The 24,086-nt window shown below is 45.7% G+C and overlaps 1 protein-coding gene across 3 annotated transcripts in view; it reads left to right on the forward strand.

The window, feature by feature from the left end:
• Positions 1 to 2,677: 2,677 nt before the first annotated feature.
• GPAM (glycerol-3-phosphate acyltransferase, mitochondrial) overlaps positions 2,678 to 24,086 on the forward strand; it is a 110,176-nt gene continuing 88,767 nt past the window's right edge. Inside the window, exons 1-3 of one of the 3 annotated variants that reach the window (XM_068104635.2) lie at positions 2,678 to 2,776; positions 6,888 to 7,148; positions 19,200 to 19,313. In XM_068104635.2, the coding sequence (XP_067960736.2) occupies positions 6,954 to 7,148; positions 19,200 to 19,313 (309 nt within the window). In that variant the 5' untranslated portion in view covers positions 2,678 to 2,776; positions 6,888 to 6,953. Of the gene's footprint in view, positions 2,777 to 6,729; positions 6,739 to 6,887; positions 7,149 to 19,199; positions 19,314 to 24,086 lie in introns of those variants that run through there. The other 2 variants (XM_068104636.2, XM_078772188.1) reach the window with 2 other exon arrangements.

Below are 24,086 nucleotides of genomic sequence, written 5' to 3' on the forward strand. Positions count from 1 at the left end.
ATCACTGCAATACTCCACCGATCTGGGCTTTATGGCAGAGTGGCCAGACCGAAGCCAAACAGTTCAATCTTAGTTTCATCAGACCACAGAATCTTGTTTCTCACAGTCTGAGAGTCCTTTAGGTGCTTTTTTGCAAACTCCAAGCAGGCTTTCATGTGTCTTTCACTGAGGAGAGGCTTCGTCTGGCCACTCTGCCATAAAGCCCAGATCGGTGGAGTGTTGCAGTGATGGTTGTCCTTCTGGAAGTTTCACCCATCTCCACACAGGATCTCTGGAGCTCAGCCACAGTGACCATCGGGTTCTTGGTCACCTCCCTTACCAAGGCCCTTTTCCCCCGATTGCTCAGTTTGGCCGGGCGGCCAGCTGCAGGAAGAGTCCTGGTTGTTCCAAACTTCTTCCATTTAAGAATTATGGAGGCCACTGTGCTCTTGGGAACCTTCAATGCAGCAGAAATTTTTTTGTAGGCTTCCCCAGATCTGTGCCTCGACACAATCCTGTCTCTGAGCTCTGCAGGCAGTTTCTTTCGACCTCATGGCTTGGTTTTTGTTCTGATGTGCATTGTCAGCTGTGTGACCTTATATAGACAGGTGTGTGCCTTTCCAAATCATGTCCAATCAATTGAATTTACCACAGGTGGACTCCAATCAAGCTGTAGAAACGTCTCAAAGATGATCAAGATAAATGGGAGGCACCTGAACTAAATTTCAAGTGTTATAGCAAAGGGTCTGAATACTTATGTCAATGTGATATTTCAGTTTTTTCTTTTTAATAAATTTGCAAAACTTTCTAAAATCCTGTTTTCTCTTTGTCATTATGGGGTATTGAGTGCAGATTGATGAGGGAAAAAATGAATTTAAACGATTTCAGCATAAGGCTGCAACATAACAAAATGTGAAAAAAGTGAATGGGTCTGAATACTTTCTGAATGCACTGTAGTCCTCATCAAGGACAGACCCTAAATAAAATAACTGCATTGACAAATGTGAGGAATGCTTAGCAGCATAGTCCTGATCAGGTTGTTCAACAACCGGCGGTGGTGTTCCTGGGTCATCCAGACAAGCGTTGTGTCGGTGTAAACGTTTCCGAACCTCACCGCACTCTGAATTGCCGCATTTTCCACTGCTAGTGGGTAATTGACCCGGTTATCTTTGGGTAAATACGGCCCTGATTGAGACATTTATGAAACCTCCCACCCACCCTAGGGCACCTGCTGGGACCCCAAAAAGACAGCTGTTCACCACCATCTTGGTCACCCTCCATCTCCAACCGTGATCTTTTCTACCCACATTTATCCTCCCTAAACCTACCTCTTTCTGGATTTCCAGTTTTTCCTTCCACTTCTATGATTGAGAGTTTGTGGCTGCATCTATCTTGCTCACCTCCTGTGTCCTCCCTTTGCCCTCATTCTTCCCCACATCCCTTATTTTTCAATGTCTCATTCTATTTTATCCCTCAACCCCGTGGTGGTGTCTCCCCCCTCTTTATACTGCTCTTTTCATTATGTTGTGTCCAGATCTGTTCAGTTTTCCAATTCTAGCTCTTCCTCAGCCTTGACTATGTAGGCCTATGCAAAAAAGCATAAAACTGAGCTGCTTAAGTTAAAATGCACCATGGGGTGGACACAATGGACACAGAGAATGCATGAAGTGGACAAGATGGATACAGAAGGAAACTCCAAAGAGGGAAAGCTGAAACAATGGAAGTAGAAGGGATTTCGGTCAGGTTTACGAGAGTCGAAAAGATCATGGTTTTGGATTGGGGACAATCTGAAATGGTGTTAAACAGCTGTCTTGAAGACCTTGAGGGCAGAATGAGATTGGAGAGAATGTTTATTTTGATTTCACAGGGAGGAAATGAGTGGATGTGAGTAGTGATCCTGGATTTAGGTAGTTTCACCATAAGGGGGTTGATGGTGGACTGTTTGAGCCCTGCAGAAACCTGGGTGGTGGGGAGTGTAGTGGGGGAGCATGGAAAGAGCAGAGGGTTCAAGAAAGACCAGAAAAGAGGCGGTATGGAAAGACCACTGACCTGTCTGTGATGGCGAAGTGATAGGCCCATTCACTCAGCTTCATCACGGGTGATTCCAAAAATCTTATAGGCCTTGATTTCCACGGCATCAAGCTGAGCAAGATGTGAGGCAGGGGAGCTAGCCCAGAGGGGAGAGCAGTACTCCATCAAACTGTGGATTAAAGCCTGGTAGGTGGATAGGAGTTCAGGTTTTCCAAGGAAGGACTTTGTAGGATAGAGGGTACCCAATCGGCGGCTGGCTTTGCAGGCCGACTTTGAAATGTGGTTTGCCCAATAAAGATAATGGCTGATAGTGAGACCCAGCAGTTTGAATGACTGAAAGTCCTCAAGAGGGTTGTCTGTCTGCCACGTGGTTGTGTCTGTGTGTCTGCCCAGGCCGTAACTTTTTTTTACCATTCAAACGTTTGTCATCAACTTTTCAACAAAGCTTTATGATGAGAATATGGAGAAGCCAAATTAGTAATTTGGTCAAAAGGTCAAAAGCTCAACGTCACATAAAATTGTCAATCTTCATCCAATTGACCTTACATTTTAAGAATTTGCATATTAGGTCATTGAAGCATATTGCTTTTGAGATCAAAAGGTCATGGTCGCCTAAAATCGTCAATCTTTTTGTATTTTTTGTATTTTTCTCATCATGTTTAGCATTGGGAAGACGAAGAAGCCGAATACAAAGCGGACGCGGACGGTCTTTGCATTTTCAGATGCTTTCTCATTCATATTTGGAGGGAACCAGCTGGTTTCAAGGGTGAGTTCAGTTACCAAGCAGCAAACTAGCACTTGCCAAGCCAGCCATTCCTTATCAATGCTTTTGAATGGAGTGCTTGCTTGAGTGCTTAAGCCACACGGCGAGCGCTCTACAAGAAACTTGGCAACGGAACACACCCACAAGTTTATGTGTTAATTCGCGTGATCGTCTCTTTCTTGGTAGTGCTTACTTTGGGTATTGGAACGATTCAGTCCATTTGTCACAAGCTAATATCCCAAGACAGGATAACCTGCTTCAGGATTTTATTGCTGACTACTGACCATTAGTTCCCAATGGTTTTATTACTATAACTGAGCATGCAATCTCTCCCACAACTTAGCATCTTAGCAACAGCTTCTCCTTCCGAAGAAAGCTCTCGGCCCAGAGCCATGAATCGACGGCCACAACCACACTTCTTTGACCACTTTATCTCTGCCTTGTATTAAACCACTACAGTAAATACTGTATAGCTTTTTGCTTCCATGCCATGAATATTTAATAAAGTTTAAAAAAAATCAATTTAGGGGGTTTCGGGTCAGCAGTACCTTCCTCCTAGGTAACATTTTAGCACCCATCACAAATTTCTCTGAGGGTATTAAGAGTCTTCTGCAATTTGGGACCAGCATCAAATGTAGACGAGACCAGGCAAGGAAAGCAAATTTCCACCTTCATGAAAGTCATTAATGAGCCAGCTCGGTTTTCAAAACAAAAAATAACATAGAAACAACATACTCCTGGAATTCTCAGCTTCCGGAAATTTTCAATGCTAATTCTTAATACCTGTGCTGTGCCGATGGCTGTTATCGGCAGGATGGCACGGAGGAACGGCTTCAAGTCCTCCCCACATGGCTACCAGGATAGCAATTATTTAGATTTTTCTAATTCAATTGAAATAAAAAATTCCACCAGGAATTTTAAATGGATTTAATCATCTTATATCTCCTATTGGATGTGAGCCTATCACTGACATTACCGACAGTTCAGAGGTCTCTGTCTTATCCCACTTACTTTTCTGGTCTGACACCGACCCTTTGCCCTTTGTAAGTTCTGTCCCCCATTCCTCCTCCCCAGGTTTCCACAGGACACACACGGTCTGCCATGCCAGTAACACCCCTCTCGTGAAACTCAAAATGCTGACTCACATGCTCACCTCTGTAGCGGTTGCCACTGAGCATACACAATCGCCTTACACCTGCCGATGACGCAACCAGGGAGCGATCACTGTACCGGGCTCGCCCAGCCCAGGCCGCCCGGGCATACGCTCCGATCGGCATGCCACGCCCGGCTTGGGAGGCGTGGCTTCCGGCATGACGTGTTTCATTGTGCTTATATATATTGCTACCCGATAAACGGGCTTTTCAGAGTACCCGAGTTTTCGTTTTACCAATAAAGGAGCTCGGACGAATTCCCGTCTTTTGTCGCGTCATTCCTTTCGACTCGCGTAGGGGCACAGCTCCTTCACCTCCACTCAGTTGGTCCTCTTTTGGCCTGCCTGTGGAACAAACTTCCTCAGTCTCTTCAATCTTCCTTGCAGAGCTTCAATACCGCTGTTCACCACCATCTTAGGTCATCCATTCACAACCGTGATCTTTTCTACCCACATTTAGCCTCCCCAAACCGGCCACCTCATTCCAGATTTCCAGTTTTTCCTCAATCCACTTCCGTGATTGGGAGTTTGTGGCTGTATCCATCTTGTTCACCCCGTGTCCACCCATAACCCTCATTCTATCCCGACATCCCTCATTTCTCACTCGTTATATTTTGTGTGACCCCTCTTTTTTGTCTTTATACTTTAGGAGTTACCGAAGGTGAGAAGAAGAGGCCATTTCGTTGGGTACAAAGCTTGTTTATTGTACAGAAATCTCCAGCAACTGCTCGCGAACGAAAGTCGTAACGGCTTATATAAAACCAAAAACCCTCTTCGGAGGGCGTGGCTCCAACAGCCCAACAGCTCCAACAGCGTGCGTCACGACCACACAACCAACAGCCCGTGCGCGTGGGTTAGACCAAACATATGGTAGTGGTAACCGTCACATGCAGATAAGATAACCGCGACATGTGAATAAGGTAACCGCTACATGCGCCCCCCCCCCCCCCCCCCCCCAGAAGGCACGCCACGGGTGTGTACGTAGTTCGCAGGCGTGCTCGGCAGTGCCGAGAAGGCTCGAGCAGGGCCTGGCCCAGGTATGTGCGAAAAAACGCCGCCGTGGGGTTGAATCGACCGAGGGGCTGGTCAAGGCCTCGGGGGAGGCTGCCGAGGTTCCTCGCGGGCCTCCCGAGGATGTAGAGTAGGGGTCGTAGTTGCGCGAGTGGCGAGCAGCGGTAGCAGTTGTAGTTGCAGCAGCAGGAGTTGTGGGAGTGGCGAGCAGCGGTAGCAGTTGTAGTTGCAGCAGCAGGAGTTGCGGGAGTGGCGAGCAGCAGTGCGCGCGAAGGTAACGAGGCTCCAGCGCGCACGAAGGTAACGAGACTCCAGTGCGCGGAGGTTACGAGCAGCAGTGCTCGGCCTGTGTGCGCGGAGGTTACGAGCAGCAGTGCTCGGCCTGTGTGCGCGGAGGTTACGAGCAGCCGTGCTCGGCCTGTGTGCGCGAAGGTTACGAGCAGCAGTACCCGGCCTGTGTGCGCGGAGGTTACGATCAGCAGTGCTCGGCCTGTGTGCGTGGAGGTTACGAGCAGCAGTGCTCGGCCTGTGTGCGCGGAGGTTATGAGCAGCAGAGCTCGGCCTGTGTGTGCGGAGGTTACGAGCAGCAGTACTTGGCCTGTGTGCGCGAAGGTTACGAGCAGCAGTGCTCGGCCTGTGTGCGCGGAGGTTACGAGCAGCCGTGCCGCCAACGCCTCGTAACGGCGTTCCTTCGGAGGGTCCCGGAGCAGGCTCGCCCCTCTAGTCGTAGAGGAGGAACCGAGCGCGATGCGCAAACCACATGGCCGCTCGTCGTTGCTAAAACTCCGGCAGTTCGAGTTTAGGTCTTGTGGAAGAAATTGCGGTCGCAATACTGCCGTGTTCATGTGCAGCCCCCGAATACGTTCGGGGGCGTCGAGGTCACCAGTTTAGGAGTTGCCGAAGGCGAGAAGAAGAGGCCATTTCGTTGGGTACAAAGCTTGTTTATTATACAGAAATCTCCATCAACTGCTGGCGAACGGAAGTCGTAACGGCTTATATAAAACCAAAAACCCTCTTCGGAGGGCGTGGCTCCAACAGCCGCGCGTGCGTCATGACCACACAACCAACAGCCCGTGCGTGTGGGTTAGACCAAACATATGGTATTGGTAACCGTCACATGCGGATAAGATAACCGCGACATGTGAATAAGGTAACCGCTACAATACTACTCTTTCGTTATCTTATGTTCTGATCCATTCAATGTACTAATTGTTGCTCTTCCATGAGCCTCGACTGTTTCCAAAAAAGGTATAAAATTATGAAATTTGAAAATTATGAAACAATTTGCCTGAAACATGCTCATGTAAATGTTTCGTGGGGACATCTATTTATTACATATGCAAAAATATGTGCTCTAAGTCTGGATCATCCTCTAACACGCTAACACCCCCCAACCTTTCTCCCGCAAACATATAATCATCCTTTTAATTTTCTCAATCAGGTATTCCGTGTGCGTACGTAATATCTAATAAATAGTTGTAGCCTTGGGTTTTTTGTTCTTTAATTTGTACCTTGCGTGTTTTCGGTTGAGGGCGCCGTATACTATAATTTCACTGGGGAAGCTGAGTCACCCGAGGCCTTGTTTGTCTTAAATGCAGGAACTCATATAACCCCACAACCTATGAACAAATACAAGATCACCGGGACAATAGCGCCGACGAGCACAATGCACCTCTTTATGAGTACGTACAGTAAATGCATTGTGTACACGTGCGCCCTCAACAAGGGGGTGGGCGGTCTATGAATGACGAAACCACGCCCCCAGACCCAGCAAGGCGGATTTATTGACGTATCATCTACCAGGGTTAAGAAGGAAAATAAAAAAATATTAAAACAACAACAACTTCTTGGCAAATATTTAAAAATCTCAGTCTATGATGTTTGATTCTATTAATATGAAACTTGTTTGCTATTTGAAGAAAGTTAATGTCGTATTCGGCGTTGTCTTTCAAGGTTCCCCCTCGTGGTCCCCTTGACCTTCCGCTCGCTCTGCACGCCGGGCCCCCTGCGAGAGTACGGATGCCTTGTAACGGACCTGGGGCACCTGCCGTGGTAATTACCGATTGTTGTGAGCGGCAAACGATCATGTCGCAGGGATCGGCTCCGTGCGTGCCCGGTGGAAGTGACTCCGAGTCGGGCAGGATGGCACGGAAGAACGGCTTTCGGGGCAAGGGCATCGGCCTCCTCCCCGGAGCATGGAATCCTTGGCAAAAGGTACGAGGAGGATCCGTTTTTCCCCTTGCATTCTGTACAAACCCTACTTTTCCCCCCTCCGCTGCTGCCCTCGTCTGCGACCTCATCAAAATTACAAGAGCTGGAGGGTTATTATTAGAGCTATAGGATTATGAAAGCCGTAGGGTTAATATTACCTTATTAGAGCTATACTATAGCTCTAAGCTATACTATAGCTCTATTAGAGCTATACTGTAGCCTATAGGATTATAAGAGCTCTGCCTCTGGGGTTAATATTACTATTAGAGCTATAGGATTATGAGAGCTGTAGAGTTAATATTAGAGCTATAGAATTATGAGAGCTCTCGCGTTAATATTAGAGCTATAGGATTATGAGAGCTCTAGGGTTAATATTAGAGCTATAGGATTATGAGAGCTCTAGGGTTAATATTAGAACTATAGGATTATGAGAGCTCTCGCGTTAATATTAGAGCTATAGGATTATGAGAGCTCTAGGGTTAATATTAGAGCTATAGGATTATGAGAGCTCTCGGGTTAATATTAGAGCTATAGGATTATGAGAGCTGTCGAGTTAATATTAGAGCTATAGGATTATGAGAGCTCTAGGGTTAATATTAGAGCTATAGGATTATGAGAGCTGTCGAGTTAATATTAGAGCTATAGGATTATGAGAGCTGTCGAGTTAATATTAGAGCTATAGGATTATGAGAGCTCTAGGGTTAATATTAGAGCTATAGGATTATGAGAGCTCTCGGGTTAATATTAGAGCTATAGGATTATGAGAGCTGTCGAGTTAATATTAGAGCTATAGGATTATGAGAGCTCTCGGGTTAATATTAGAGCTATAGGATTATGAGAGCTCTCGGATTAATATTAGAGCTATAGGATTATGAGAGCTGTAGGGTTAATATTAGAGCTATATGATTATGAGAGCTGGAGGGTTAATATTAGAGCTATAGGATTATGAGAGCAATCGGGTTAATATTACCTTATTAGAGCTGTAGGGTTGTGAGAACTGTAGGGTTAAAATTACCTTATTAGAGCTATAGGATTGTTAGAGCTCGGGTTAATATTATAGCTATTTGGATTATGAGAGCTCTAGGGTTAATATTAGAACTATAGGATTATGAGAGCTATAGCGTTAATATTATAGCTATAGGATTATGAGAGCTCTCGGGTTAATATTAGAGCTATAGGATTATTAGAGCAATATGATTATGAGAGCTTTAGGCTTAATATTAGAGCTATTGGATTATGAGAGCTGTATATGGTTAATATTAGAGCTAGAGTATTATGAGAGCTATAGTATTATGAGTTATAGGGTTAATATTAGAGCTATATGATTATGAGAGCTATTGGGTTAATATTAGAGCTATATGATTAGGCCAAACAAAAAAATATTCATGTTTAGCGTCCCCGCCCGCTTCCTTTTTAGAGGCCGCCTCCTTTTTTTTTTTTTTTTTTTTTTTTTTTTTAAACATCGTTCGACTGATCGCGAGCAATCTCTCTCGATTTGATAGTCTCCATCATAATTGTTTCATGGCCGCTCACACAAAATAATCCCGTCTGTGATACACGTACATACCGGCAGTAATATGCGGCTGGTTGTTGTGGACTTGCAAAACGTGTGAGCGTGCTATAGAATGTTAGCGCTAGCGCTAGCGTGCTGTAGTTTATTTGCAAAGTAGAGTACATGTAGCTTTACCATGTTAGGAAGAAGATATGGTTGAGAAATAATGAAATATAATGTAAAATGCATTTAGATACATTATTGTATTGTAATAATAAAATAGGTAAGATATTGTTTGCAAATCTCATCTTGAATTTTTATGTATACCTGTATAAAGACACAAAAGAAAACAAAGTACAGTATGCAAATATATGAAACTAGTGGGGTCACCCGTGGGAATCCCACGGGTATTGACGTGTGTGACATTTGGACATCTTGTTTTAGATGCTGCACATTAAATTTTACAAAATGGTTAAAATGGTGTAAAAAAAAAAAAACCCCACCGTTTAGAGGCCATTTTTTATTTCGCATAATATGTGACCCCTCACTCCTCTCCACCCTCACGTCTCTCCAATGCCACTCCTCCTCACACTCCTCTCCAATACCTCCTCACACTCCTCTCCAATACCTCCTCACACTCCTCTCCAATACCTCCTCACCAATACCTCCTCACACTCCTCTCCAATACCTCCTCACACTCCTCTCCAACCCCTCACACTCCTCTCCAACCCCTCACACTCCTCTCCAATCCCTCACACTCCTCTCCAACCATTCACACTCCTCTCCAATCCCTCACACTCCTCTCCAATCCCTCACATTCCTCTCCAACCCCTCACACTCCTCTCCAATCCCTCACACTCCTCTCCAACCCTTCACACTCCTCCCCAATCCCTCACACTCCTCTCCAACTATTCACACTCCTCTCCAATCCCTCACACTCCTCTCCAATCCCTCACACTCTCCAATCCCTCACACTCCTCTCCAATCCCTCACACTCCTCTCCAATCCCTCACACTCATCTCCAATCCCTCACACTCCTCTCCAATCCCTCACACTCCTCTCCAATCCCTCACACTCCTCTCCAATCCCTCACACTCCTCTCAAATCCCTCACACTCCTCTCAAATCCCTCACACTCCTCTCAAATCCCTCACACTCCTCTCAAATCCCTCACACTCCTCTCAAATCCCTCACACTCATCTCAAATCCCTCACACTCCTCTCAAATCCCTCACACTCCTCTCAAATCCCTCACACTCCTCTAAAATCCCTCACACTCCTCTAAAATCCCTCACACTCCTCTTCAATTTCTCATACTCCCCTCCAATCTCACCTCACTTGCCTCTCCAATCGCACCTCACTCCCCTCTCCAATCGCTCCTCACTCCCCTCTCCAATCGCTCCTCACTCGCCTCTCCAATCGCCCCTCACTCTCCTCTCCAATCGCTCCTCACTCTCCTCTCCAATTGGCCCTCACTCTCCAACCCCTCGCTCCTCTCCAATCCCTCACTCCTTTCCAACCACTCGCTCCTCTCCAACCCCTAGCTCCTCACTCTCCAACCCCTCGCTCCTCTCCAACCCCTCGCTCCTCTCCAACCCCTCGCTCCTCTCCAACACCTCGCTCCTCTCCAACCCCTCGCTCCTCTCCAACCCCTCGCTCCTCTCCAACCCCTCGCTCCTCTCCAACCCCTCGCTCCTCTCCAACCCCTCGCTCCTCTCCAACCCCTCGCTCCTCTCCAACCCCTCGCTCCTCTCCAACCCCTAGCTCCCTAGAAAACTATAGAGTTAATATTAGTGCTATAGGATTATGAGAGCTGTAGGGTTAATATGAGAGCTATATGATTATGAGAGCTGAAGGGTTGCTCTTAGAGCTATAGGATTATGAGAGCTGTCGGGTGATGCAAGGATACGACGCAAGGACCTTTGGAGCAGGAGGAGACCGTTCATCCCATCATGCCTGTGCTATGCTAATCGCAGTATCGTCTTCCATCACAATATTCTAGATGGGGCCTCACTAAATTACTTTTTCTTTTCCTTTTTCCCCCTTTTTCCTCTTTTTTCCCCTTTTCCTCTTTTTTTCCCTTTATGTGGTGAGGTCCAACTCCTCCACTCCTCTCTGTCCTCAGCCACCTTTCTCCACCCCTCAACCACCCAACCGTACTGATATCCCTCTTCACACAACCCTCCCATCTCGACCACCTCTTTTCCTCCTACCTTGTTCCCTCAACCTATCCGCTCTTTGCCATTTTCTCTTCCCTCATCCTCACCAAATGTCCATCCCATCTCCGTCGGAATTTCACCAATCTCCCCATCAAGCTCATCTGCACACCAATCTCCTCCCTCAGTTCTTCCATTCTCCTTCTATCCACCCTCTTCACTCCCGCAATCCTCCTGACCCAGTTGTTCTCGCAAACCTGCAGCCTCTGGCGTTGTCTCTCTGTCAGTGCCACCATGTCCAGACCGTAAAGGTAGGCCGGCGTTACACAAGACATCAGAACCTTTCCTTTCAATCTCCTTGATTGATATCTTTCTGTCTGCCATTACACCCTCCACCCTCCTCCACACATTCACACCCACCCGGATCCACCTCCACACATCTGCCTCTGACTAACCATCCTTGGTCACTGTTCCACCCAGATACTCAAACGTATATTCCTGTCTGGTCTCCTTCCCCTCCAACATGATGTTTATTACTTGCCGGAATAGATTCCGTCAAGTATGTTGGTTGGTTGGTTGGTTTGTCTGTCTGTCTGTGCACAGTACTACGTCTACATCGTTGCACATAGCATCACCATACTTTACACACATATTTGCCTTGCCCTGGAATAGACTGTGCCCAATTTTTAACTCTCTAGGCCCAAGGTCAAGCTCAAGGTCACCCAAAACGTGAAAATCGTTTTTTGCTAATAACTCAGTCAAAAAAAATCCATTTTACTTTCAACCAAAACCAAAATGTTCATTATTCTATTTGTGAAACATAATCTGTCTTGATAAAATGCTTTAAAATGCTTAGTTTTGAAAAGCGGTTAAGGTCAAAGGTCAGGGGGGGGGGGGGTCGAGTTTTCATTTAAAATATATTTCAAACCACTATAACTCTAAAAGTACAAGAGATATGCATGCACTTACTGTTACTGACATATAGGAAGCCACATATGACATTTCATTTGGCACCATGACCTTTGACCTTGAGTGACTTTGCAAGGTCAAAAATTGTTTTTTTTACTAATAACTCTGTCAAACATTATCCGATTCCCTTCGATCCAACACCAAAATGTTCATTATTCAATTTCCGAAATATAACATGTGGCATAAAATGGTCAAAAATGCTTGGTTTAAATTATTTTTTGGGGTCAAAGGTCAGGGGGCCAAGTTTTCATTGAAAATATATTTCAAACCACTATAACTCTGAAAGGACAAGAGATATGCATACACTTACTCGGTTACCTTCCATTGCTTAGCGTATATACATGTATAGATTTCCCGCCATTAAAAAAAAAAGTCCATTCCGGCAAGTCCTCGGTCTCTGACCGATTTTTCATTTTTTTCTCTCTGCTGTCCGACCGACATGACCTCCGTCTTCTCCATGCTCATTTTCCCTATAAATTCCTATACAATGTTAAAACCACCTCTTTTAATTTAGAATCGATTCCCCTATGAATACAACCTAAAACCCTACTTTCTTCACCTGTAGCTGCCTGGCATTATGTGGTCTGTCTCCCCCAATTCCCCCCAATTCTCCTCCCTCCCCCCCCCCCCCCCCCATATATCTATTATCACCCCCAAATCCTTCTCCTGTCTGATACGCCTCCAAGATTGCCCCTTGCATCATGTAATCTCTAATTTCATTATTCTTACCCATTCTCAGCACCATGCATTTGCTTATGTTAAACTACATCAGCCAATTTTTTTTCTTCAATCTATGAAAGTTTCTAGATTTTCCTGAATCTGATCACCACCACCCTCTCTTATCTACCTTACCTACAAGCTTGGTGTCATCTGCAAATTTACAAAGCCCACTCAACCCCACTATCAAAATTGTTCATGTAAATTATGATTAACAGGCAAAAGTATCTGTCCAAGGTATCCCCTGTAGTACAGCAGATAGGTGAAAGTGTTGTGCACTTAATGATAAAAGCATCAAATTTGGTTGTTATATCTAAAGTTAGGCCATATCTAAAGAGTTAGGCCATATCTAAAATAAGATTTTTAGCTATAGGACCATCGCAGAAATGTCCTGTGGCAGCAGTGGCAGCCATTTTCCAAAATTTCTGCAATTTCCATGCACTTTCCACATACGTCTCGGATTGGGACATCTCGTCTCATTACAATTTTGATTTATTGGAACCATTTCACATTTGTAAAGTTAGTAATGGTATTTTAAAACCAAGAAATGTTGTCTGGTGCACATCCATTTGGTGCCAATGTCACAGATCTGCTGTATACCGATAAATAGTATGTAGGCAGATGCTCAACACTCTGCTGTGATACTTAAGCTGCACATTCTCCTGCACATTCACAAAGTGCTGTACATGGAAGAGCTGCCTTAACAAATTTATACAGCCCTTCTTACAGCCACATCTCAAGAGTTCCCGGCAGGCCTTTGATGCTCCTGGAAGTGTCGCACAGCATGCATCCCATTCCCCATTGCCGACCTTGTTCCATCCCCATTCGCTTGGGTTTGGAAGCTGAGAAGCTACAATCATCATTTGGCCCCAGCAGTAACCAGCTTGGTATGCAGCCCTCCTTGTGTGTTGGATTAATGCTGCCTTTGTTGGAGGAAGACCATCGAGTGCTCTACCCTTCTGAGAAAAGAGCTGTTTGCAGGCCTGATTGACACTGCTCACTACTAGTGCGGTCATACAGCAAGATCACAAAGCGCTCTCGTTGCTCCATTGAGTCACAGTCCTCAATGTGCAAAATGCTGATGTCACCTCAATGTAGCACCTCCATGTGTCCCATGCAGTCTTCTTTTCTCAACCAGCAAAGAAAGAGACAGTGTCACATCCCGTGAATACATGAAACACTGGCAGAGTTGCACACTTCTCAGGACCAAGAGCCTTAGCCATACCGTGAGCTCCCAAGATGCAAAAGTTCTTTCCAGTTCCAAAGGCAACCCACGGCTCAGGAATATTGAGTTGCTGTGCTTCTGTCACTGCCAGAACCACCACATCAGTATCAACTGTGCGGATTGAGATCTTTGTATCCCCTTGTTTCACAGCATCCTGCATATGGAGCATGATTCTTGTATCACGTTCCTTGTGGTTGCAGGGAGCAAGGCCTTCTTCGTCTTGACGCCTTCTTGACGCCACTATATTGGGTAAGGGTTAGATTGGGTTTCAAGGGCCACAGGGTTTTAAGAGCTGAGGTTCTTGGAGGTGTAGGATTATGAGTGGTACATATTCATGATCATGTTGGATGCCAAGAGTTGTCAAAGTCTTCAGGTTGGTTATTAGGTTCAGCATTGGTGCTGTGGTTTAAAACCCCCATGAAGTCAATCATCCTCTCTATCTCTTTGCTGATGACTCCACTCTCTGCCGCTCCATTCCTCTTCCCTCAGATAGGCAGTCTGCAGCCTCCTCACTCTCTGAAGACCTGGACAAAATCACAGACTGGTCAAACAAGTGGAACATGTCTTTCAATCCTGCCAAATCCCACTCTCTCACTATGTCTCTCCGAAAAGACCATCTGGAAAACCCTCCCATCTACTTTCTCAACAATCCTCTTAAAGAAGTTCTGTCACTCAAGCTTTTGGGTCTCACTATCTGCCATGATCTTTCTTGGGAAAACCACATTTCCAAGCTGGCCTCCAAAGCCAGTCGCCGACTGGGCATCCTCCGTCGTGCGAAGTCCTTCCTCGGCACACCTGAGCTCCTCACCACATACAAGGCTTTCATCCGCAGCTCAATGGAATACTGTTCTCCCCTATGGGCTGGTGCTCCTGCCTCACACCTGGCTCGGCTTCACGCTGTTGAATCCAAAGCTTTCAAAATCATTGGAATCTCCCGCGATGAAGCTATCTCTGAGGGCCTTTCACTCACTCACCGCAGGCAGGTAGGTGGTCTTTCTGTCTTCTACCGACTCCTCTCCGGCCTTGCTCCCCCAGCTCTCTCCGTGCTCTGTCCCCCAAATATTCCTACAGGTCGCACAAGATCTGCCAGCAACCCTCTGATGGTTAAACTGCCGAAATCTCGGCTCTCTGCTCACCTTCACTCTTTCATTCCTCTTTTCTCCCGCCTGTGGAACAAACTCCCACACTCCCTTCAATCCCTCTCCTCCCTCCAGGTCTTTAAAACAGCTGTTCACCACCATCTCTTATCTTCCCCCATCCATAACCTTGATCTTTTCTACCCCCACTAATTCACCCCAGATCCACCTTGTTTGAAATTCCAACTTATTTCCTGGAAATCCTGGCAGTGTCCATATGTTTATACCTCTCCCACCCCCCCCCCCTTCACATGCCTCCCCCCCTTCACATGCCTCCCCCCTTCACATGCCTCCCCCCCAAAGCCCTCTCCCTCCCACAGATCTCTCGATGTCTCCATGTCTCTCGGTCCCTGCTCTCAAATGTTGTGTTTGTGTCCTTCCCCCTCTCTCCCCATCTTGTCTACCGCTCCCGATGTTATTTGTTTTATGTGTCTGTTTGTCTTTCTGTGTGATTAATTTTCGCTCTTTCACGAGCCTCGATCTTGTATACAAAAAAAAAAAAAAAATAAAAAAAAAAATCATCTGCCCTAACTTCGTGGTGATGTCCATTCAGCGTGTTCCTCTGCCCAGTCCTAGGTAATGATTAAGTGTGACTTTGATTCCAACATAATAAATATTAGGTGAATAAACGTTTGTAGAACGTGTTAACGTTACGTTTGGATTGGATGATAAAAGCCCCAACCAGCCAACCTTGGGTTAGTGGTTAACTGGTGGTGCAGCTAATAATACTAAACTGCATTTCCCTGGAGGGAACTTTTTAATTGGATAATAATATGTGCAACATATGCTCATCTATACCTTGTAGCAGGCTGTTTGCACCACATGTATGTTTATTCAAGGTTTGCTTGGTCTCAAAATAATTTTTATATCTTAACTTAGAAATGTTGTCCTTGTATGTTTTATAGGACAAATGAGACAACAATGGTTTATCAAAAAAGGATTCTTTTGAGGGATTTTCAGTAAGAGAAATGGGTCGACGGAAGCGGTGAGAGGAAAAATAAAAATTTTCAGCGATGATGCAACCGACAGCAGAGAAATCTCATGGCTCTGGGAACCAATGAAAGCTTGCAAAGTTCGACCACAAGTCCCGTTTGACCGTGGATCCCTTTTGACCACAGTCCATTGTTTGGCAGTGGAGTCAAAAGCAGGATTCAGATGAAATTTGGTGCAGGTTGGGTGTGTGACAAGGATGAATTGATTAGATTTTGTTGAAGATCCAAATCCGGATCCAGATACGAGATTAAAAAAAATTCTTTTTAGTGATTGCTCACCATTGGATGATGGGGCCAAAAACGATATTTAAAAAACCACCTTTAGAGGCCATTTTTCCCCGCAAGCGGGGGTTGGCCTTTTTCGGGGACCGTTGTTGTTGTTTTTTGGTCCCCTTTTTGAAGCAATGTTTTACGGCCGGATGCCCTTCCTGACGCCAACCCTTTTTGTCGCCTTTAACGACAAACAGGGAATTACCAGTGAGCTGGTACTCAATTTGCCGACCTCGGAAGGATGACAGGCTGAGTCAACCCCCCTGGCGTTAATTCAGCGATCGACCGGGATTCGAACCCAGGATCCTAGGATCCTAAGCTGGCACCCTAGCCGCTAGCCCAACACCAGGGCCAAAAACGATATATAGCACAATATTTCAAAAAGTTATGGACAATTGGTTAGGTGACATGGATGAGATTGATGAGTTGGTTAGGTGACTAAAACAAGCAATTCAACTTTGGTTCAGGGCATGGCAGAGGTATGTGCTCTGCCGAATGCCTTTCTAGTTTGTTGATGTAATTAATTATGTGCTGTACTATATCCATTTCAACAGACGTATTTATTCCCACATCTTGTGGGGTCAGCTGGGGAATGTTTTTGGTCCAAGTCTAACAGACCTGTCCACCAATATTTTTAATGTCTACCAACTAATGCTGGCAGATAGGACACCCAGTTTAAGGTCCATCCGAGGGATGGTGAACCTTGTAATGCAACGCCCTGCCCGTTACCTCTGCACCATCCTGTCGTTACCTCTGCACCATCCTGTCGGACTATGCACACTGTATGTGATTGGTAGTATTTGTCAGATTGATTTTAAAAAGGAGATTTTGAAAAAGGAGCCTGCCTATCTGAAGGATGAGAGATGTCACGGCAGAGGGTGGGGTCATTGACAAAGAGATAAAGGGGATTTTCCAGAGTCAGATAAATAATTTATGAAGATCAGGAACTGGACTGGGCCCAGAACAATACTTTGGCTTGGCGCCTTAAAAGGAAGAGATGAGAGTATTATGTTGAAAGCCACACTTTGGCTACGAGAGTAGAGGAAGTCAGTCAGCCAAGTGTGGAGTTGTCCTTGGGTGCCATAGGCAGAGAGTTTGGATGAGAGTGAGGCAGAATGCTAGACCGAATAAAAAAAGTTTGAGGTACGTCTCGAGATGCAGCCCTGATCTCCTGTCTGACATGAAGGGCTTCCATCCATGGCTGGGAGAGTTGGAGCAGCACGTCCAAAGTGGAATGATCTGGTTTGAATGTGAATTGGTGATCTGAGATTAAGCCATTGGAGAAAAGAAAGGATTTAATATCAACTACGATTATGGATTTCATGACCTTACTGATGAAGCACATAATTAGATGAGCTAATGGGGCAGAGGACGAGCAAGATACATTGGTGGGGAAAGTTGGTCATTACTAAATCCGAATGGGAAAGTTCACAGATCGAGTCAGTCCTGTGTCATCACAGAAGGCTTTTCCTGAAGTGGTATGGCTGGTGAGAGAGGTACCAACACCCAGCCAATTTGCATGATGACAGTTGAAATTGCCACATATGAGGAAGAGAGAATTAGGATGAGTGGTTAAAAGTTGGTCCATGTCGTATGAGAAAGTGATGTAGATGGAGTTGTCGCTTTTAGGTGGATGGTATAACACACAGAAAACAAAAGGTGGGAGCTGAGAGGAAGTTGCAGCCAATGGTACTCCTGGAGGTTGGGAGGTGTCAGATCAGTACAAGGGTAATGATAAATTGAGTTATTGATGAAAAGTGCAACTCTGCTGTCAGGACGGGGTTCAGGCATATCAAATGGGAAGAGACACTTTAAGGAGTCAGCGATGTCCTGTGGGGGGAAGGGTTCTGTTAAACAGATGACGTCTGGTTTATCGGCAGATTATTAGCTTTCCAACAATACAATTTTTCTTTTTTTACGACTGCAGGAACGGCTACATTAAAGCTCGAGGTCCTGTTTCTTCATGTGACTAATCAATGTCTGCTTTTAGTAATAGTAACATCTATTCCCTCCAGTAGCAAAAAGGGTATCAATACCCACTACATCTAGCAGGGTTCAGTGGTTAAACCGCTTGCACTATTCTCCATATACAGGTAAAATCGTAAGTTGTCTTCCCATTCTCACTGAGGGGGATGGGGGTAGGGGTATTTTGTGCCCATGACCTGACCCTGGGTACCCCGAGCACGTATGCAGAATTTGGTGAAGATTGGCCCAGCTGTTTTTGATTATAAGTTTCAGATGTATAAATAATTGACTTCTTTTATACAGGAGAATTTGAATTTCCTCCATTTTTACCTTCGCAAAAGCGGAAGGTTATGTTTTGATCGCTGTGTATTTATTTGTATGTCTGTGTGTGTGTGTGTATATGTTATTCGCATAACTCAAAAAGTATTCAACCGAATTGCATGAAATTTGGTGGGATGATTGGTTATTATACGGGACACATTTGATTAGATTTTGGGAGCAATCGGGTCAAAGGTCAAGGTCAAGGTCACGAAAAGGTCAAAATCGTATTTTTGTTGTTCTGTTCCCTACACTCCCATGCCAAGTACAGAACAGTAGCTGCGGCGAAGGTATGCGCTCTACCGAGTGCCCGTTCTAGTTGTTTTTGGTCTCGACCTGTCGCATATATGCGGAACAAATAAACCACACATTCAACTCGTGAGGAGTGTGGTGGAAATGAATCGCAGGCCGTTGGTGCGATCGGTTTTGCCTGAACCTTGTACTACTGTGGAATTTTTTTTTTTTTTTTGAGAACCCAATTGAAGGTGTACCATGAAAAAAAAAATCGTGTTTACATTGCCTTCGTAAATATGGCAGGGCTATTTATTAAATTTATATTTTGTCATTTGAAATCATGATCCACAAACTTCAATGAAGGACTGATTATGTAATGCCATGATGTAACAGCCTAAGGGTATAACAGACTAGAGTTTGGGAGAATGTGTATTCATTCGGAGTTCAATTATCATTTGTACTCTCGGTGCAGATTCACTCTCGTTTATTCGATTCGATGCTCCAGCGTTTTTACCTCTAGCTGGCTGAAGCGGATAGATGGCAAAGGAAGCCTTCTGTATGCTGTTGCTGTTTTGTTTCCAGATAAGCCCCGATTTTGTCTCTTTCAAAACATCCCCTTGTCACATCGAGACCTTCCTCGGGTACAAGAGGCCATACGTCGGTCGCTGCTGTGACATCTGCACGCCAAACAGTCGGGTAAGTGAGACGGTTCTCCATGAAGTTATTTGCTGGAGACTGTCATTAAGACAAGTGATGTTCTGAGATTAAATTATAGGCCCCGATGGGGCACTGCCAAGCTGGTGGCTTATATTATGTGTCCTGTCAGTTGGTCCATGCTTCCGTTCGGAGCCTCTACTTGACGCATTTCTTTAATATTCAATACATGCTGGAAATGATATTTTGGCATGAGGCATGTAAAATGATTTTACGATTGGAGCCATAAGTCATGAGATGCATGATTTTATTTCCAAATCTTGGCAGTTGAAAGAAAATAACTTTCCAGGAGAGAATGGTACAGGATTATATATGCTTTGGCGAAAGATTCATTTATATATACCTTACCCTCTGCACTACCAACACAATTTCTATTTATTTATTTATATACACCTTACCATGCATCACCATTTTTTTTTTATAACGAGTACAGTATGAGGTGGAAAACGCTTTCGTTATAATCAAATCGTTTACATCTAAAGTGATGCCTTCCGGTTCCTCGGGCGAGTGAGGCGTGCTTCGAGCTCTCCACGGCATCGAAGTTTGAGTGTTTTCCCATTCTTGTCTTTGTCAAATTTCCACTGGTTATTTTGCTGTGTACGTGTTATTGTGTGTTTCTAGTTGGTGTTGGTTTGTGGTTCGTGCAAACTTGTGTGTAATTAATCCTTTTCTGGGTCGTACCTCGTGCGCGGCCTGGTGACTTGGGGCGTCCCTCCCCCCGTCGGTGTTTTGTCGGTTTGGGTTATTTCCTTCGCTGTATTGCTTGTTTCTTTTATTTTGTTTTCACCCCCTCACCTCACCTCCCTAGACAAATAATTCTATATTAATTCTTTCTCTCCTCCTGGACACGTGCTTGTTCGCTCTCCTCCTCGTCTCTGCTTGTGCCCCGCCCCCTGTATCTCGTTTTCTTCCGCCTCTGCCCCTTCTTTCTCAAATCCACGTTCTCGCTTGGAGACTTTTCCCGGATTGTTTTTCATGGTTTTCATGGTTCTGTTTGGATATTGTTGGAATATGTTTAAACCGCAGCCTAGATGCTGACGCCGCCCCCCCCCCACCCCCCCCCCCCCAGAATTTCCATGTTTTAAACGTTTCCCAGTGTGTACCCTGGTCAGAATAGGTACACCGTATCCCTGCGTGTCGTAAGAGACGACTGAGAGGGTTGGCGTCAGGAAGGGCATCCGGCCATGAAAACATTGCCTCAAAAAGAGAACCATGACTATTACAAGTACATATGGGCAGGGTGCAGCCCGAAGTGGAGATCGGTTTCTGAGGTTTGGGACATGGAATGTAGGGACAATGACAGGGAGATCAGGAGAAGTGGTGGAAGTATTGGTCAGAAGAAGAGTGGACATATGTTGTGTGCAAGAGACGAGATGGAAGGGAAGTGGTGTGAGATTGGTGAAGGGTAGGCAGGGACAGAAATACAAGTATGTGTGGCAAGGGTGCCCAGAGGGCGTGAATGGTGTTGGTGTCCTGTTTCTGAGGAGTTTGTAGACAGTGTGGTGAGTGTGACTAGAGTGAGTGATAGGTTGATGATGGTGAAAATGATGATTGGAAAGCTCTTGGTGAACGTCATCTCGGGATATGCTCCGCAGGTTGGTCGAGGCGATGAAGAGAAGGACAAGTTCTGGTGTGCGATAGAGAAACTGATGGAAAACGTGAAAGATGAGGAAGTTGTTGTGGTGGGAGGAGACCTGAATGGACATGTGGGAAGGAGTATGGATGGTTTTGAGGGAGTTCATGGGGGTTACGGATATGATGTGAGAAATGGAGAAGGTGAAAGGATTTTGGAGTTTGCTGATGGAGCTGATTTGTTGATTTGTAATACTCAGTTCCAGAAAGAGGATAATAAGCTTGTTACATACACGTCAGGTGGGTCGACGACAACCGTTGACTACCTGATGGTGCGTAGGCGAGATAGGGGGCACCTCCGGGACACAAAGGTGATCCCGGGGGGAGGAGTCTGTTTCACAGCACCACTTGGTTGTCTGCGACATAAGGGTGAAAGGTGCGAGGAGAGCTCGGCGGGTGAAGTACCAACCGAGAATGAAGGTGTGGAGGTTGAAAGAGGTGACAGTAAGGGAGGCATTAAAAGAGAGGCTGAGTAGGGTAGAGGATGATGTGGTTGAGCTTGAAAGTGGTTGGATGTCAATGAAAGCTCGTCTGTTGGGAGCCGTTGGTGAGGTATGTGGATGGACAAAAGGACCACCGAGGCACTCGGAAACATGGTGGTGGGATGTTGAAGTTGGAAAGAGGATTGACGAGAAGAGGAAGAAGTTCAAGGAGTGGCAGAAGGCGAAGGGTACGGGAGCAGAAACAGCAGAGCATGAAAGTTATAAGGCAGCCAGGAAGGCTGCAAAGAAAGAGGTAGCAAAGGCGCAGGAGGCATGTAGGAAAATGTTCGGAGAACGCTTGGATTCGGAAGAGGGTCAGAAAGCAGTATTCAGGATTGCAAAGCACATAGCGAAAGAGAGGTGTGATGTGATGGGGGTGAGTTGCTTGAAGGATGAAGTGGGACAAATCGTTGTCGACCCAGATGGAATTAAAGGAAGATGGAAAAGATATATGGAAATGCTGTTGAATACAGAGAATGAATGGGATGGCAACATAGAGAGTAACCCAGTTTTAGGACCGGCAGAGAGGATAACTGAGAAGGAAGTTGAGGAAGCGATAAAAGCAATGAAGAGTGGAAAAGCGGGAGGGCCGACGGGAGTTGTGGGAGATATGTTGAAGGCAGCAGGAAGTTGGGGTGTGAAGAGAATGACAGCGATCTGTAATCTGGTGGTGAAAGAAGGCCGCATTCCAGTGGATTGGGAACTGAGTACCCTCGTCCCTCTATACAAGGGGAAAGGTGACCCTCTGGAGTGTGGCTCGTACCGAGCGACAAAGTTATTGGAGCATGGAATGAAGGTATTGGAAAGGGTGTTGGAGAGGAGGATAAGGAAGAAAGTGAAGATCGACGAAATGCGGTTTGGTTTTATGCCAGGAAGAGGAACGACAGATGCGCTTTTCATTATGAGGCAGTTGCAGGAGAAGTACATGGATAAGAGGAAGAAGTTGTTTTTTGGATTTGTTGATCTGGAGAAAGCATTCGATAGGGTTCCACGCAAAGTATTGACATGGGCATTGAGGAAGTTAGGAGTGGAGGAATGGTTGATCAGAGTAGTGATGGCAATGTACAAAAGAGCGTGCACAGCTGTAAGGACGAAGGACGGGAACAGTGGTGAGTTTGAGGTGAATGTGGGAGTGCATCAGGGGTCGGTACTAAGTCCACTACTATTTGTAGCTGTGATGGAGGTGCTGGCTCAGAACGTAAAGGAGAGTTTACCGTGGGAGTTGTTGTATGCAGATGATCTGGTGTTGATTGCGGAAAGTATGGATGGACTGAAGGAAAAGATGAACAAGTGGAAGGAATGTATGGAGACAAAAGGTCTGAAGGTGAATATCGGAAAGACGAAGGTGATGGCAAGTGGTAAAGCATGTGGTGAGGTGGAAAGAACTGGGAAGTGGCCGTGTGCTGTGTGCAGGAAGGGTGTCGGAGTGAACTCCATTCAATGTACAATGTGCGCTGAGTGGGTTCATCAAAAATGTAGTGGTCTGAGAGGGTCATTTACCAGTGTGGCAGCTACATTCAAATGTAAGGTGTGCACAGAGGGCGCTGCAGATGGAGGAAATGTTGAGTTGGATCTTGGAGACAGCGTGAAGCTGGAAGGTGTGAAAACATTTTGCTACCTCAGAGACGTGCTGAATGGAGAAGGTGGATCAGACTCGGCAACGGTTGCTCGAGTGAGATGTGCATGGAAGAAGTTTCGGGAACTGAGTGGCGTGCTGATGAGGAGGAGAGTGTCGCTGAAGCTGAAGGGAAAGGTGTATGCTGCATGTGTGAGAAGTGTTATGATTTATGGGAGCGAGACATGGGTAATGAACGTAGAGCAGCAACGAAGGCTGGAAAGGGTGGAAATGCGAATGGTTCGATGGATGTACGGAGTATCGTTGAGAGAGAGGAAGACAAATGATGAATTGCGAAAGATGATGGGACTATTGCCTGTGATTGATGCTGTGAAGAGGAACAGGTTGAGATGGTTTGGTCATGTGTTGAGGAAGGATGAAAGTGACTGGTTGAGAAGAGTGATGGAAATTAATGTAGAAGGAAGTAGAGGACGGGGAAGACCGAGAAAGACTTGGCTAAAGATGGTGAAAGAAGAAATGCGGGCAAGGGGGTTAACAAGGAGAGATGCAGAAAATAGGGCAAAATGGAGAAGATTGTCATGGGGACCGCAAGGCTAACCCCCGCTCTAGCAGGGAAAATGGCCTTTAAAATGCATGTTGTTGTTGTTGACTTAGTGCAGCACTGCAGGTGTATCAGTTGTAATTGTATCATTATAGCACTCTCTATAATGCAAGCAATCTCTGTGTGTCTGTGTGTATGTCTGTGATGGCTGTTTCTCGTCAACCACTGGTCCGATCTAATTCAAACTTGCCAGGTATATTGCTGGGGACCTGAGGATGTGCCTTTTCAAGGTTTGCTATTAATCGGACAAGTGGTTACCAAGTTATGTCCATTTATTTAGCAAACACATACGTTTTGTACGTGCACGAAGGAACAGCGAAGGACGAGAGCGAAGGAACGGTGAAGGACGAGAGCGAAGACCGAAGGAACGATGCAAGTTTTAATTTTTCTTTGCACGTACGGTCAAGCGACAGCGAAGGAACCGCGTGTGTTTGTTTCTGCCTCGCGGTTTGAAAATTGAATAC

This window comes from Myxine glutinosa, chromosome 2 (genome assembly GCF_964187855.1).
Source record: "Myxine glutinosa chromosome 2, kmMyxGlut1.1, whole genome shotgun sequence".
NCBI classification, from domain to species: domain Eukaryota; kingdom Metazoa; phylum Chordata; class Myxini; order Myxiniformes; family Myxinidae; genus Myxine; species Myxine glutinosa.